The sequence below is a fragment of the Acinonyx jubatus genome, chromosome A3, assembly GCF_027475565.1.
Source record: "Acinonyx jubatus isolate Ajub_Pintada_27869175 chromosome A3, VMU_Ajub_asm_v1.0, whole genome shotgun sequence".
Taxonomy (NCBI): domain Eukaryota; kingdom Metazoa; phylum Chordata; class Mammalia; order Carnivora; family Felidae; genus Acinonyx; species Acinonyx jubatus.
In genome coordinates, this window is record NC_069388.1 from 43728813 (window position 1) to 43743520 (window position 14708).

The 14708-nt window shown below is 46.8% G+C and overlaps 1 protein-coding gene across 2 annotated transcripts in view; it reads left to right on the plus strand.

The window, feature by feature from the left end:
* The window catches only part of SLC24A3 (solute carrier family 24 member 3), a 481010-nt gene that overhangs the window by 344179 nt on the left and 122123 nt on the right, over positions 1–14708 (plus strand). For both annotated transcript variants that reach the window (XM_027069494.2, XM_053200292.1), the window contains exons 5-6: positions 929–1013; positions 1388–1491. In XM_027069494.2, the coding sequence (XP_026925295.1) occupies positions 929–1013; positions 1388–1491 (189 nt within the window). The remainder of the gene's footprint in view (positions 1–928; positions 1014–1387; positions 1492–14708) is intronic.

Sequence of the window (14708 nt, forward strand, 5' to 3'; positions counted from 1 at the left end):
ATTCCAGATCACAGTGCTCCATTAGGGCCCCTACTGCAGCCTGTTGCTGGCCAGTGGAGCCAGTGGCCTAGGCCGAGCCCATGCTGCCCCTCCATGGCTGAGCAGGGAAGTGCAGCTGTCCGTGCCGGTGCGAAGAGGGACTGACTAGCATCTCCTAGCTGGGACCCAAGAGAGAACTGGCTATTTACTGACAGCCAGCCGCTAACATTCTGGGTCATGATGGAATGCAGAAAGGCTAAACCAGCCTCTAATATATATTTTTCTTGTCTTCTTGCAAATCACTTTTTGGATTAACAGACAGTGATTGTATAGGACATCTTGGCAGGGTATCATTCTTCCCACCCAGCCTCAACACCACCCCGCATTCTCCCTACCTCAGGGCTTCAAGACTGCATTAATGATGAAGGATGGGTTTCAGGAGGGTGACCCCTCCACCCCCAAAGCTGCTGTATCCTTCTAGAATCAAGACTTGCAAGCTGATTGCCATGAGCCTCATTTTAGCCCGAGAGAGGCATGGTATTGAAACAAATCAATTTTTTGCATAAAAATTGGCCATCTCTTAAGCAATAAGGATACTTGGCAACATGGTGGGAGGTGGGTGGCATACCCTTTAGAAAGGAGGCAGATGCTCATCATACCTCACATCAGCCCACCCTATACCCCCTGTTACTTGCACAGAACTGGGGGCTTCTAGGTTAGAAATTCTTAGATCTTGTCAAGAGCCTTTAACTCACAGAAACATGCAGCCCCCTCCCTCATCCTGTCCCCTTGAGGAGGACGGCCAGGCGTGGCCCAGCAGGGGATGTGCAGGAAAGACCAAGCTCAGGATGGATGGGAGGACCTGAGCTTGAGACCTTGGGAGTCATCGGTGGCCTCTGTTCCCAGGGGAATCCCGACTCATCTATGCTTTGTCCTTGTTCCTCTGTAGCGCCTGCACCTCAGTGAAGATGTAGCTGGAGCCACGTTCATGGCAGCAGGGAGTTCGGCCCCAGAGCTGTTCACATCCGTCATAGGTAGGTGATGACCCAGGGACATCTCAGCCCTGCCTTCTCTTAAGGACAAGGGCTGTGGGGACAGACAGCCTTCCAGTGGGTTTGCTAATAAGAGATAAGAATCTCAAGACCCCAAGGAGCAGAACACCCCCTTCCCACCCACTGTGTTTGCTATTATTTTTTTGAAGTGATGCTTTCACTTTGCATGAAGGTGTCCCAGATCCTGTGGCAATGGGCCTGTGGAAGAGTCCCTAATGCAGATTTTAAAACTCTCTCCCCCCCTTGGCTATTTTCTGTGGACCCTGAGAACAGTCTAGCACTTCTGAAAACTCTCCCACACCCACATCAGAATTGAACCAGCCACAACAGCCAGGCTGACATCAGGTCTCTTTCAGGGGTCTTCATCACCAAGGGTGACGTGGGAGTTGGGACCATCGTGGGCTCTGCAGTGTTCAATATCCTGTGCATCATTGGTGTCTGCGGGCTCTTTGCTGGGCAGGTAAGACTGACAGCAGAAGGTGGCATGGGGTTGGAGGGGACAGCACAGAGGCGAGGCACGGGCCTGTCTTGCTGGAGCACCACCAACACAGGGGCCAGTGGTCTCGGGCAGCAGTAACGTTGGGTCTCATGCCAGGAGGCTGGCCCAACTTGAACTGGAAAGTGTCAGGCACCATTATTTGGTCTCCATGTTGATGGAGTAGAGACCACCCAGATCCACATAAGTAATTAACTAGCCTGAAGGTGCAGGCTACAAATCTGAACGTGTCAAACGCATTTTGAATGTCACGATCTGAACTGGAATGACCTAAAACAATTTAAGATATGGCTTTGACTCCATGGCAATAGAGTAAATGAGAGTGGGGGAAGGGAGAGAGAGAGACAGAGACGGGAAATGATAAGTTTTTTTTCTGCTAAAACCATTTGCTGTCATCACAGCATAGGACAGTTTTGCTATAGCCATCAAGCAGTTTATTTACATGTTGACTTAGCTTGCTTTTGGCGTCACAAGGGGCTTTGCATGCCTGCATTTTATCTTTGGAGACTGTTCCACTCCAGGGAGTGTCATGGGGTCTGGTATCTGTTTTGGAAAGCCTTGGGAAGACACCCAAGAAGTCAGCCAAGTGTGAGGCTCTCTGGCAGTTGGGACAGTGCCACAGCTCCCAAGGGTCTGCCAGCTTCGCTGTCCTAGTTCCCTCCTAGGAATTTTGTTCAGGAACAGTACGATCCTGAGCTCTGTCCAAACACACTTTAAACATCTTCTAGGAAAAGCACCTTCGAGAAGCCCATTGACGGCACTCTGCTTGCAGTATTGAGGAGCTTGGTGATGCTAACCAGCTGCCTCACTGTGGGGGCCACAGGCTCTACTGGAGGTGGTGGGCTGGTTTGAAGGGCTAAGGAACACTCCTTTGAACCTTCTTCCACACCCTTTTTGAGGCCCCTCTGTTGTCTAGTCAGACGGCCAGGGGCTCCCACCCTGCCCATTTCTCTAATGCAGACTGGAGAGTCTCTGCAGGAGGCCCATGGCACAGCATTGCTATTCTCCACTGCCTGTTTCTAACTGCTGTCATTTCATGCCAATGATTTGTCCAGGTTGCCTAGTGGGCTTGCTGCTTGTGGGTGACAGGCAGAGGGACACGTCAATCTCATCAGGAATTAGCTCCAGAGCCCCCAAGTGAAGGGTACTTCTGGAGCTCCTGGACAGCTGTGTCCACACGTGGTGATTGAGCTCTCCCCAACTTGATAGACTGACATGTTCTTTTTTCTCATCCTTTTTGATCCATCATGTCTGACCTTAGATTCTGTGGACCCACAATATGATGCTTTTTAGACCTCTTATAAATATAGTTAGTGCAAAAAAAATATCACCCAAAACAAAAAAAAAAAACGAGTCTCCATCCATGCCTTCAGTGCTGTTTGCACTTCCCTGGATCTCGTCTGTGTCCGCCATCTTCTTGTTGCCCTCCGGAGATGAATAGTCACATCCTGCAGAAGAAGCTGTTGCCATTCACACTCTCTTAATTAGCATTGTCACCATTAGCAGTATGATCATTAGGCTGGCCGTTATTCGTGTTGTCATTAGTTCATTAGTCATTTGTACCTGCCGCCCGATGGAAAGGCAAGCCCAAAGGGGGAGAAGCAACGTAAAGAAATGAAACAAGTGACTAGGAAGTATCTAGTAAATGCCATGCAACTAATTACATATGAAGTGGCTTGGATTCACTTGTATTCATAATTTATTAGCAATGCAGTTAATCACTGGCTTGGTTAGGATGCCTGCTTAGAAGGCAGATTGCTTCCTGAACTGTAGCATGTGCTGGTATCAGTCGCTTTACTCCCTCTGGAAGGTCTTTGCCAAGCTCGTCTCACAACCCTGCACCATCATGGAGAGAAGAACCCACCACAACCTTGTAGCCCACATGATGATTCTGGGTGCTGGCACCTCCTTCTGCTTTTTCTTGTCTCCTGCCCACTTGGAGGTTGCCGAGACAATCCACCTCTCTTCCTCAGGAGTTTGTGGAGTCCCTGAAGTCTTTGCAGAGGGAGAAGAATTCTGCTTTAGAAAGAACGTGGGCCCAGGAACAGGACTGGCCAGGGTTTGAATCCTGACGCTGCCATTTGCTGGCTGTGAAATCTTGGAGAAGTGACTTTATCGCTCCTCTGAGCCTGTTTTCAAATCTATGGAGCGGGTGGGTGTAAGCCCACCAACCACCTAGCATCACCATAAGGATGAAACGTTAACATGTTCATCATTAAGCAGGAGTCGGCCCACATGGTAAATGCTCAATAAAAGACACCATTATCAGCTCTCAGAAGAGCCATGAGGTCCTCACCTCCAAATCCCACCTTACGTCACTGTGATAATTTGGCTGAGAAGTTGATGGGATCAACTAACTAGTGGAACAGCCATGGGATACCAGGTAGGGAAGGAAGGGAATGTCAAGGAGAAGGTCTTCTACACGAAAACCAAAATGAAGAGATGTTGATCAAAAAACGATCTCAGAGGACTGGTCCTCGTCTCTGTGCTGTCTGATCAGCGGGAGGGAAAGAAAAACTGTGAGAAATGAACATTCCCTTACATATTGAGAAACAAACATTCCCAGGTGATGCAGCCAGTGCAGTGGAACATTACAGCAAGGGCTGGATATTGGGGATTGAACTGATTAATAAATCCAGTCATGGGTCTCACTTAGCATGGTTATTTATGTGGCTCCACACTTTCATTTGGCTGGGAGAACTCCCCGCCAGTGCCCGTGGGCCTCTCTCTAATGTATTCCGGCCTGAAGGGCTGCTCATGACCAAGTCTGTTACTCCTCTGAAATCCAAGTAATTAAGCAGTAAGGTTTGAGTTCCTGTCTCAATTAGGGTTCTGATGAATTCGATGTAATTAAATGTCTGCCGTATTTGCAGTTTGCAAACATACCCAGTGCTTTGGTGTTCGCCTAAGGTGCTTTTGGGAGTTTTGTGGGACAAGAGGAAAATTGCTTCTGCGAGAGTGGTTTATAGAGCGGTTGTTGGCATCCCCACAAGACATTTACAGGGCTGTGGTCCTACAAGTTTTCTTTATTTAAAAACAAAACATAATAAGAGCGAGAACACTAAGCTCTGGATGCAGCATACTAATGCATTTTGCATATTGTGTTGCAAGAACTTCATGCCAGTTTTGTGAAACAATGTACTTATGAATTTAAATCCACTGTCAGGAGCATGTTAGGCTTTAAAGACAAACCCACAGAGAGTAAACAGTTTAAGTGCATCCCAAATTAGGACGCTCATATTCCGGTTATTCCAGGCTGGCACATGGCTCCGGTTTATAATAAAGAATTCCAGCATCAGCCCTCCTTGTATTCTCGAAGTGTGCCTGCTGTTCTCTGGTGAGGTCCATCTAACCTTCGCTGATTTCACCTTTCTCTGGTAACGCCCTGTCCATGCTGGCCCCTACACGCAAACCCGAGCAGCACCCAGAGGTTGCACATTTGACTTGACACTTGCCTTCAGTCGGGTTTCTGCAGGAGAATCTGAGCAGTGATTCAAAGGCAGGTAGTTTATCTGAAAGGGGATCCCAGGACATGCCAGACAGGAGGCAGTGAGACCAAGAAGACAAAGTAGCCAAGGAAAGTGTGTTACCAAGTAAGTTACCACTGTGAGCAGCTGGGATTTACTTCTGGGGGAATGGACGACTGTATAGAACACAGGTCCCTGAGGTATCCAACCCAAGGGGGAGGGAGCTGGGGCATTTATCCACCAACCTCCGCCAATCATTGGTAAAGACTGCTCCTGCTGGACATGGGCAGGATGGACTTTGGAGCCCAGGGAAAACCCCCAAGCTAAGAGGCCTAGAGGCTGGGCCCTAGAAGGACCCAAAATGGTAAAAGTAGGGAGACAGGAGTGAACTCATAAAGCATTTGCTACAAACTTGACTAAGCCTTTAAAAATAAACCACCTGCAGGGTCTCATTCTCAGCTCCCCTGGATGAAACACAAGCTTTAGCATTAGGCTGACTATTAAGAGTTCAAGGCCAGAACATCCTGCATTTAGGGAATTTCCTCTAGTGTTAAAAATAACAACTACTATTCTAGGTACTTGCTGCTTCCAGTTAGGACGCAGAAGGCCTTAGCTCCCATGGGAACACCAAAAAGCAGTCTGGATAATACAAAAATCATACTTGTGTATAGGATATCAGAGAATAATGGAGGCAGGAGAGACTTGATGAACTGTTTTCCAGAGAGAGGAGCCCTTTGTAAGGGAGCTGAGTCCTGGCAGGTCTGGATGCAGGGAGGACAGACGGCTGTGAAGATCCAGAACTTTGCCGGGTGGAGATAAGCCAACTGAGCTACTGGCAGTGCCGGAGACAGCTGGGATGTCCTGGAGTTTGTCACATACGAAGACTGTCACAAACAATAATAATTTGCTCGACGGAGGACACTGGTCCTCTCCACCCCACCCCAAATTTTCTGGGAAAACAGAAGTGAAGGCAGGACTGAGAAGCAGAAAGAAACCATCCTATCTTCGCCGTCTCTCACATTCTCCCAATACCCGAAATCGAGGAATCCCAAATCCAACCCTGAGAACTAGGAGACTAGCCCTTCCTTCAGAAGCTGGGGGTGGGAGGTAGGGCAGACCACAGGTGGCCCACCGCTCAGTCCCCATCAAATGAGATCTGAATAATCACCTCCTTGCTTTAGCTTACCAGTGAGAGCAGACATGAAATTTCTGGGAGGGGAAACATCAGTAGTATTCTTCAGTTCTCACCCTTCTTCTGTATATAATTTCCAGGATGCAATAATAAAATCCAAAGCCTGTGAGGAGGCAGGAATAGGGCTCATAACCACGGAAAGCAGCAGCAGAAACAAGCCGCAGATGATACAGATACAAGAATTAGTAGAAAAGAATTTAAAACATCTATCTTAAATGGGGACAGATGGGAAAAATAAATGAATGGATGGGTAATTTCAGCACAGTAATGGAAAAAAAATTAAAAACCCAGATCGAAACTGTTTATCAAAAAGAAAAGAAACCAATCCCAGCCATCATTTTTTAAGCATGCAGGCACTACAATGTGCCTTATAAATATTCGTAGAAATACACCTGTGACATTTTAAGACTGTATTGTCCTCATTTACAGCAAGGAAGCAGGTACCCAGGTACAGGAGAGACTACCTTGAGGTGGTGAAGTGTGGTTGGAGCCCAGATCTGCTGCCTGTAAAATCCATTCTCTCTCTTCATGGGGAGCCTAGGACTTAAAACTCCCAGATGTTGTTATTGCATTATTATGATGATTTCTAGCATTTATGTGTTCTTTAGAAGTGTGGAGTGTAGGAGCTGGGGGCAATGCAAAGAATGGACCTGTCAGCACAATGGTGATGGTGCGGGATGGGTGAGCCCAACCAGTACTCAGCTAGAAGCTTCTCTTATAATCAGATGGCATCATCTACCGCCTGACTTTCACTTTCACAAAACAGAGGATTCTAGCTAATAAACACAGTGAGAAGCCCACAGACCACCCTGGTTTACCCTGGGCACCTTAGTTTTTAGCTTATTGTTCTCTAGACAAAACCCGACACATCTTATCATGTTCCAGTTCTGATTCCCCAAGAGGCTGGGGGACTGAGAACAGGGACTCAGGGCTGGGGGACTGAGGCTGAAACCCCCCTACACACACACACACACATTCCTGAAAACAGGGGCTGAAGGTCTGTCATTTACCCTAGAAAGGGAGATGAAAGTGCACGAGGGAGAATGAGTAGTCCATGGAGTACTCGAGGGTGCTGGTGAAGGCCTCACCTGAAGGCAGGATGCTTTAATATTTGATTCAGTGAGTAGGAGAGGAAAATTTGTGGGGCGGGAGTCACCACAAGTAGGGTCAGGTCTGTCTGGAGCAGTCACTGGATCTATCACATTCCAGTAAAATAGGAGTTTCTTCCAGTGACACCTGCTGGCCACCTGCCTCAGGAAGAGCTTGCTAGAAGACATCCTCAGCCCTAGTTGAGACCAACTGAAATCAGAAGAGCAGATGTGCCTGCTTGCACCCCACCTGCAGGCTCAGCTCAGCTCACATCTCAGACCGAGGTTGGCCTTGGGCAAGAGGCAGCCTTCACTGGGCAGTTGGCCCAGGCAGCATGAACCGTCACCCCCCCCCCTCCCTTGATGCCCCAGTCCTGTAACTGGCTGCCCTCACTGTCTCTTGGCCATTTCTTTTCCCTGGCCATTCCCCACTTTCCCTTCAAGTCCGGGTAATAATCTTCCCTTGACACACACTTGTTCCTGGCCTAGAGTTCCATTAATATTACCCACCCAGCTCTGCACTGCTCCGTCTGGATGGCCTCTGCATCCTCAACCCAGATCTCTTTGTTAGCTTTGACTTGGGCTTACAACACCTGTCTCTGGCTTGTTCTACTTCCTTGCAATGTCCTCCTGAAATCAGATCTATTCTTGGACCCACATTTAGCTGAGTTAAGAGGCTTTCAGTTTCAGGTAACAACAACCACAACAACAAAGCACCTCTAACTGCTCTATTAAATGAAGGGAATTTATTGGTGTCTCTAAAAAATACAGAGGAAAATGGACATCAGGCATCGTAGTCTCAGGGCTCCAGCCCATTTTCTGTGATTCTCTTACCACTAACCTTCTCTGACTCCTTCATCAGACTATCCTTCATGGCAGAGGACTATAGCAGTTTCACGACTCACATACACACACCACATTGACAGGGAGAGAAAGAGAACATCTCCCCCGCCACCCTACCTCTCATCCTCCATCTGGCATGATCAAGCAAAAATCTGATTGGGCCATCTTGGGTTACCTGACCATCCCTGAACCAGCCACTGTGGCAAAGGAACTAGAGTAACCAGTTGGCTTAGGTTAATCAAGAACCACACACCCATTTTCTTCTTCTCCCCAGAGCTAAGAATGTGATGAGTTCCACCCCAAATACATAGCTTTTGGACCCTGATTATCATACAAAGCAGATAAATGTCTCCTGCACAAAGCCTGTGTCAATGGTTGCTTTCCCTTGGCTGGTGTAGCACAAATGATAAAATGCCCAGGCCCATCACAGGTCTTTGTGTGTGAACACAGGTCTCTGTGTTGTGAACAGAGACCATCACGGGTCTTTGTGTGAACACATTCCTTTCGGGCAGATCACTTAGTTGTGGGATTGCTGGGTTGTGTGGTGAGTATGTTTGCAAGAAAGTGCCAGCAGTTTTTCAGAGTGACTGCACCATTTTGTATTCCCTGCAGTATGTGAGACTCCAAATGCTCCTTATCATCACCAGCACTTGGTGTTGCTGGTTTTGCTTTATTTTAGCCATTCTAGTGAGTGTGGTTGGCTTTAATTTGCATCTTCCTGATGAGTCACGGTGTTGGGCATCTTTTCACATGCTTACTTGCCATCCAGTATCTTCTTTGATGGGGACTTTGTTAAAATCTTTGCCCAATTTTTTGATTGGAGTTTTTGTCCTCTTCTGTCACTGTCACTTCTGTCACTGGACCCTCTAACCATCTCATTCGACTTCCCCTCTGAGTCGTTCTGTCCAATTCATTTCCATTTCCAAATCAACAGAGAGTAAGGCCATTAGACATGATTTAAAGTGATCATGGCAATATTTTATTTTGTTGCTTCCATGTGGATTTACAAGAGATGTACTCAGAAATAGTACTCCTTGGGTGTGTGGCAAAAAATGCCGAGGTCACCTCTCTTCATCCAGCCTGACTGTGCATAGCAGTCACTGAGATCTGAGACACATCATTCCAGAAATGTGAGGAGGAAAACGGGAGTCTCTGGTAGCCGGGGCTGAACATTCCTCTCATGTAATTAAGTCTCACGTAGCTCCTTGAAAGTGAGCAAAGGGGATGGGGTTTCAGGTTGCCGGTTACATCCTTGGGAGGACTGTTCTCAGTGTTGGCAAAGACTTTCAACTTACAAGGAGACCAGAACCTTACAGCCATCACAGCTGGGTACCACCCCATGAAGAGAGTCCATCTTTTAGGCACAAATAACATTTCTTTTCATGCTCATGCCCAAGTGGATACGACGTCCCCCACACTGCTTCCTGGGGTGGACACGTGGGGCTCTTAGCAGGAATCTACCCTGTGGGCTGGTGCCACGTTGAACCAGAGCAGGCTACCCCTTAGTGACATCACAGAAAGAGATATAAACTGTGAGCAGACAGTTTATATAGGTCCTTTTCCCAACCAGCAGCTGAACCTGGGGTTGACTGAGGATGAATTCAGGGAAGACAAAAGTCTGACAGGCAGATGCTTGTTTTAGGTAGTATTTCTCTTTAGTCCTTACTCTGTGTCAGGCACTGTTCTCACCACTTTGCCTATAGTAACACCCTTCATCCTCACAACAGCCCTGTCCCGAGGACACTGTTTTTAGAAAAGAGGAAACTGAGGCTCTGAGAGGCTAGGCAATGTCCGTCACAGAACCAGTAATTTGAGAGGCTTTTAGGGCTGCAGGGGTCCAGGCAGCAGCACCGAAGTGACTAGTTGTCTCTCTGGCCCAGCTCAGAGAGCAGATTTAGCCTGAGCCTCACCCTCCCTCCATATTACAGCCATCCACACTAGCTCTCAACGGACCCTTACATGCTCCCTCACCCCCACATGTAATGTGTATGTGGTGTCTGCTGAGCTTATATTCTTCTGGCAGACTCCAGCATCTTGGGTCTGTACACCCACACTTGGGCTCCATGAAAGCTCCAGGGGGGCCCAGACACCCCGGCACTTGGCACGGAGATCCCCTTAAAGACACTTGCCCTTTATTCATAGCCAGAGCCTGCAGACAGCACTAGGGGAGGTGAGGAATTCTAATCATGGCCTTCTAATTCCACCCCAGGCAGAAAGTTGCTGGAAAGCTTCCCGTGATAAAAGAAAACACAATGTTACCAAGTCATGAAAGCATATCTGCAGCAGGGCAAAGAAGGCCTTCTGCCAGGTGGCCATTAGAGTCCTCCCTGGTCTTAGCTCTTGTCACCTCCTCTCCCCACCCCTCCCCCACACACATATACAGAGGGCATTGCATGAGCTATGACAGAACAGAACAGATTTTACGCTTTGGTTCCAGGGAGCTGTGGCCAGTGTGTCCATGGCATGAGCCATTGCCAGTCCCAGATGCCAAGAATACCCAGTACTTAAAATCCCAAGCTTGTCTGCACAACGATGTTACTTAAAGGTGTTTTGTCTCTTTGTATTATCATCTGTGAATTTGAAGTCAGGGTAGTAATCCATCGATTGTGTTGTGGGAGGAAATGTTTATTATATTCTTTCTTTGGGCAGTAATTTCATTCATTGATGCAACAAATGTTTACTGAGTACCTAGTATGTACCAGGCACTGGTCTGGGCACAGAAGAGATGCTAGTGAAAAAATTACATTCTAGTAGTGGGCTGTGGGATGTTAAATACCCAACAAAGATAATAGGTTGATAGATGAGATAGAGGACAGATAGAGTGATAGAGTTTGAGGTACCTAGGTGGTGTGGTAGTGAAATGAGGAGATGACATATGATGCCAGGTGGTGGTCAATGCTAGGAAGAAAAATAAAGCAAATTCAGGGTCACAGAGAGTAGGTGGGAGAAGAGAAGGATTTAGAAAGGGGTTTCTAGGGAAAGCACCTTTGTACGTGTTGATAATTTTATGGAGTGAGAAAATACTACTCTGTTCCACTCCATGAAGAAAATGGCATCATCTAAAATGAAGATTCTGGTTCTGTGCACTGTTTTGAACATTTGAGTCTCTCTGAGCAGAAGGAACATGCCATTCAAGCAGATGGACAGCTCTTGCCCTGGGACACTGTAAAAGGCTGGCCTGCTAACCTCACAAGGTAGAATAAGAAAACACCAATGCCAAGGGCAACAGGAAAGGTGTATGCAGTGACCACCACCATCCCCAGCAACCATGAGATGCATGAAGAGGCTGCAGAACCGTAGGGAAGCACTTTTCTGCCAGTGGGGAATCATGGTGTGTGGTGTGAGCTCCCTGAGGGTCCAGCCTGGATCCACCTATTTCCAACTATATTTGAGGTACTGAGGGTGCCCCCTGCATATGGTAAGCACTCAGTCGATCTGTGGTAAGTGACTGACTGATAACACCACCCTGGACATGGGGCAGGGGGAGGATGGATATATGGATCAGATGTATGGATATATGTGTCACATAAGTTGGCACAAACACGCTCAGGAACTCTATGACAGATGTTCGGGGGATAGACGGATGCAGGGATGAATGTCACAACTTGCCACCAAGTACCTCAAAGACAAAGTGGATTGGAACAGCAGAAACTCTCTGGGAAGGGTTTGAGACAAAGTCGTGAGATCTAATTAGTGATTTTATGCGGACTTCCATTCTTGGCTCCATTCACTGCCTATTATGTACAGGCATAGGGCATACAGAGGTAGACAAGATTGGACAGGTCCCTGCCTTTCTAGATCTCGTAGGCCAGTGGGGAAACACAGGCAAAGAGAATGTAAACCAATAAATGATCAAGTAATAGCACAAAACAAGAAGTTCTTAAAGGAAGTACATTGGAATAGGAGATGACGGGCGGTCAGGAAAAGCGTGTCAAAGCACCCCAAATCATGAAGGCAAACTCCATGGAAATCTGGGGAAGAGTAGTGGGTGTTCAGACAGCAAAAAGCATGACATGTTCATGGGTCAGAGAAAGGGCCCATTTGGAGCCTAGTTAAGGCGGAGTGTGGCTGAGTGAGAGTTCTGGTGGAAGCAGATTGTGGTGGGAAGCCATTGGAGTATTGTAAGCTACAGAGTAACATGACCTATTTTGTAATTTGGGAGATTTAGTCCAACTACCCTGAGTAAAAAGGCACCCTGTGGAGACAAGATGGTGGCAGGGAATCTAGTTAGGCAGCCTGTGGTGAGGCGTGAGTTGAATTGGGGCAGTAATGATGATCAGAAGAGGTTGTTTGATTTAGAATATTTTTGGAGACAGCACCAAGAGGATTTGCTGACAAATTGGAAATGGAGATGACAGAATGAGCTAAATCATGGAAGACTCGGGACTTTTGCTGGTGATACAAATGGGTCCAAATCAATCATGAGAAATGAGGAGGGTTTGTTTTCAGAGAAGAGCCAGCCTATCCTCTAACATATTCTAAAATCTACCCTGGTGTGTCAGGTCCAGAAACCTGGTAAGGAGGCCAAAATGCATTATTAGATTTTATTTTATTTTTTTTAATTTGACGTCTGATGAGCCATCTGTTATTCACCAGCCACTTTGCTGGGCAGCTTTCACCACTAACAGTCGTTCTCAACCAGCCTGAGCAGCCCAGCCCAGCTGTCTTACAGAGACACCATTCCTCTTGGGGTCATTTGAGGTGAAAGCCCTGATTAGCTCCTTCTAGGACCTCAGATGAGGTGACACCTGAGTCCTGAATAACATTGCCCATCTCATATCAATCTCAGTCTTTGTGCATTTACAGCTGACACCTGGGAGCTCCATAGACTGCTGGTAGTCATGCTCTTGCATGTGGTGAAGCCAGATAAGACCTTTGAAATCCCTACCATATTCTCTATCATTTCCTTTCCCCTACCTTCCCTGGGTCCAGAGAAAGCTGGGATATTTTATCAGATCATACTAGGCTGCGGTACTGTGGGGGCATCTTTATTCCGGCTTCTCTGAGTTCCCGACAAGCCCTGTCATTACTTGCGAAGTCACTAGGACTCAGTTTGCAACTCGAAAATGGGGAAGCAACCAAGGAAAATTCTGTACATTTTGTTTTGCTTTTTTTTTTAATATAGCAAAAACAGTTTTATAGTCCAACCTTTTCTATTCCAGACCACTCTCCTTTTATTTATGTGAAGTAAGACATTTATGCCCTCCTGATCCATCTGCTCTTTCCTGCAAGGGAAATATCACTCTGCATTTAAATGGAAACCTCAAGACTGGACCTGAGCCTGAATCTTCAAGTGAGAAATAAAAAAAATATCATTAACCTTTCCAGATAGCATGCAGACCATTTGGGGCAACGGGAGAGCTCATGTACCAAATGTCTGGCTTTTACAGGCAAAGTAAGATGGAGTAGAGGTTGGCCTGGGGCTTCCCTCCCCCTGACTCAACCAAGGGGCAGCTTCTGTTTACACGGCAGGGAGGGGAACTCTCTTTCCTAATAGTGGATATACATGAGCGGCCACTCTCCAGGAAATTGGGGAAGAAAATGGCTTGGGTGTGTTTTATTTGTTTGTGAATTTTTTTTCCCCAAGGTCAAACTGTGGCTGCAGTTGGGGCATGGAAAATTAGATTTAGGATCCTGGATGCAGTTGTCCCCAGTGGGGGGACTCAGGGCTAGATCAGTTATTAGATAGCATGAGACCCCTGGCCTTCATCATGTCAAGATCTTGGTCATCATACAGTAAATCTTCTTTTTCCCACTCCCTTGCTCTGTCTCTGATCACTGTGACACATAGCTGCTAAAAATATGGGTTCTAGGCTCCCCATAGTGTCTTTGCCTCATTTCCTTTTTTACTTTTTAACAATATATACCATTCTTCTGCTTCCAGTTACATTCTATTTTTATTTCCAATTAAAGACAGTTTTAGTATGAACAACTCATGTTTACTGGGACTTCATATGAATTAATACAAAATTATGTCTATATTAACTCAGGTAATCCTTCCATCAACCCCGTGGCATAGCTATTATTTTTCTCATTTTACAGATGAGAAAATTGAGCCCAGAGAGGAAAGTGGGGAAATTTGCCCCAGAACACACATCCAGGAATAGCAGAGTTGGGATTCAGAACTAGGCAGTCTTGTTCTAGAATTTGTATCCTTAATCACAGTAGAGCAAAAACCAGCAGAGCAAAACAATGCAGGGAGGTCTCTCATGGTAGAAGCTCGTAGAAAAACACGTCTCACGATTGAAGAGAGAAGTCCTCCCAGAATATCAGATAGCTCTTCTCTCTGGTCTAGAAGTGTCTACATGAATGGGGTTTCCTTGAAGTCTTTCTGTTTTAGAACTTCTTATAGAAAGTGCTGAGATAGACAACCTCGGAGGACTGTGAGTGAAAACCAAGATGATGTCTTGCTTCAGAAACAGACTCTTCTGAGCTACATTTGTACATGCTCTGACTATGGCAGGTATTGAAACGCAGCATGGCATGGAATGGATGTCAGAGCCCTTTCTATTTCCATGGCTACAGTGCTGTGACCTTCCACAGCACAGAACAGCAGAAGGCTTGCCCTTCCAATGTCCCACATTGATGAGA